At 58.3% G+C, this 1,802-nt stretch overlaps 1 protein-coding gene across 1 annotated transcript in view; it reads left to right on the top strand.

Annotated features, from left to right (window-relative positions):
• Positions 1 to 1,045, top strand: part of GUITHDRAFT_102735 (hypothetical protein) — a gene marked incomplete at both ends in the record, with an annotated part of 1,643 nt that extends 598 nt beyond the window's left edge. The window contains 6 exons of the mRNA XM_005838390.1: positions 91 to 181; positions 308 to 370; positions 576 to 629; positions 693 to 725; positions 779 to 823; positions 956 to 1,045. Of these exons, the coding sequence (XP_005838447.1) occupies positions 91 to 181; positions 308 to 370; positions 576 to 629; positions 693 to 725; positions 779 to 823; positions 956 to 1,045 (376 nt within the window). The remainder of the gene's footprint in view (positions 1 to 90; positions 182 to 307; positions 371 to 575; positions 630 to 692; positions 726 to 778; positions 824 to 955) is intronic.
• Between the last annotated feature and the right edge of the window lie 757 nt (positions 1,046 to 1,802).

Below are 1,802 nucleotides of genomic sequence, written 5' to 3'. Positions count from 1 at the left end.
GAGAGAGAGAGAGAGGGAGAGCGGAGGGGGGGGGCTAGAGAGGAAGGGGATGGGGAGCAGGGAGCAGGAGGGATGACGGGGGATTGGAAGGGAGAAGCAGAGGGAGAAGGAGGCGATGGATCGAGCGCTGGCGCTGGCAGTGAAGATGCAGAGCAAGCAGAGTGAGATGCGAGACCTGCGGGTGAGGCAGAAGAGAGAAGAATGTCTGCTGCTGACGTTCATGGGAGGGGTCGATGGGGACGCCAGCGGATTCTTCGTCCTTCTCGGTAGGAGAAGAGGCAGCCGGTGCTGGACTGAGACGTGGCAGGCGCCGAGGAGGGCACAGAAGGTTGAGTCGGTACAAGGGAGGGCAAACATCGAGGAGATGAAGGTGATGATGGGAAGGAGGAGAGGAGGGGAGGAGGAGAGGAGGGAAGAGGAGAGCAAAAGTACATAGAGGGAGTATCACGGTATCAGGGCGAGGAGGAGCAGTGGAACGAAGAGGAGGGGAGAGGAGAGATGCGCGTGGGGAGGAGGGATTGGGACAAGGAACGGGGAGTGGAAGAGGAGTTTTCTGCATGCTGATGCTCGTGCAGGATTCAGGGAAGTCTGGACTGTTCTCGTCCTTTGGCAAGAAGAAGGGCCCCAAGGTGAGGGAGGAGCAGGAGCAGGAGCAGGAGCAGGAGGAGAGCGATTGAGCAAGCGATCCCCAGGAAGCGAATGCGGCTGCGCAGGGAGAGGCACAGGTAGGCTGGAGGAGGAGGGAGAGGGGAGGGAGGAGCAGTTAACCGTGAGGCAGGCGAGCTTCGGGGTGAACGTTAACGCCGCCATGGCGGATTTCGAGGTCAGTCCTGCTAAAGGAAGGAGAGGAGGAAGGGAGAGGGGTCGAATGAGGAGGGAAAGGGGAGATGGAGGAGGAGGACAGAAAGGAGGAGGGGCGGAGGAGGGTGGGGAAGGAGTAACAGTCTGCGAGCAGAAGAGGAGGAAGAACACGCAAGCTCCAGCGATCTTAGAGGGGAACATGGTTACGAGGATGATGCAACATGGCCCTCTGACCTACCAGTGAGGTGTTGCATGTTGTACCCGCTGATGCCTGACCTTCTTCTCCTCTCCTCCTCCTCCCCTCCTTTCCTTCCCCTCTTGCTCTTCTTTCTCTCTCTTCATCCCCTGAATTCTCGTCCCTTTTACCTCCTCTCCTCTCCACTCTCCTCTCCACTCTCCTCTCCACTCTTATTTCCTCTCCTCTCCTCTCCTCTCCTCTCCACTCTCCTCTACTCTTCTCTCCTCTCCTCTTCTCTCCACTCTCCTCTACTCTCCTCTCCTCTCCCCTCCCCTCTCCTCCCCTCGTAGCTGCTTTCTACGACGCTGTGAAATGGGAACAGGGAATGCGAGCGATCTAGCGTGGGCTCGACCCCGTCAAATCCCCAGCCCCTTCCTCCAAGAGGTCCTTGAGATATTCCGAACATGCTCTGCTCGACAAACTTGCCTACCAGAACCCACTGCAGAGAGAGTCAGGGAGAGTCTGAGAAATGGAAGGAGGGAGGGGGTTGGTACGGAGGGAGGGAGGGAGGAAGAAGGGATCCCTCAGGGGAGTGACAGACCTTTGTCATTGTGAAGGAGAAGACATGTTCCATCTCAATGAGGCCGATGACGCCTCGACCAACCCGATCTTTCTGGACAGAGAGCTGAAGGAATGGGATGAGCAGCCTCTTGCTCGCGTACACGAAGAACCCCGTCATCGCCTGCCCGCTCCCTTCCTTGGCTGCCTGGCTCAGCCCGAGGGTGATGGACACGCGCTGATAGCCGTGGGACGAGTCATCCTT

The sequence above is a fragment of the Guillardia theta genome (assembly GCF_000315625.1).
Source record: "Guillardia theta CCMP2712 unplaced genomic scaffold GUITHscaffold_11, whole genome shotgun sequence".
Classification (NCBI taxonomy): domain Eukaryota; class Cryptophyceae; order Pyrenomonadales; family Geminigeraceae; genus Guillardia; species Guillardia theta.
This window is presented reverse-complemented; position numbering and strand designations above follow the sequence as displayed.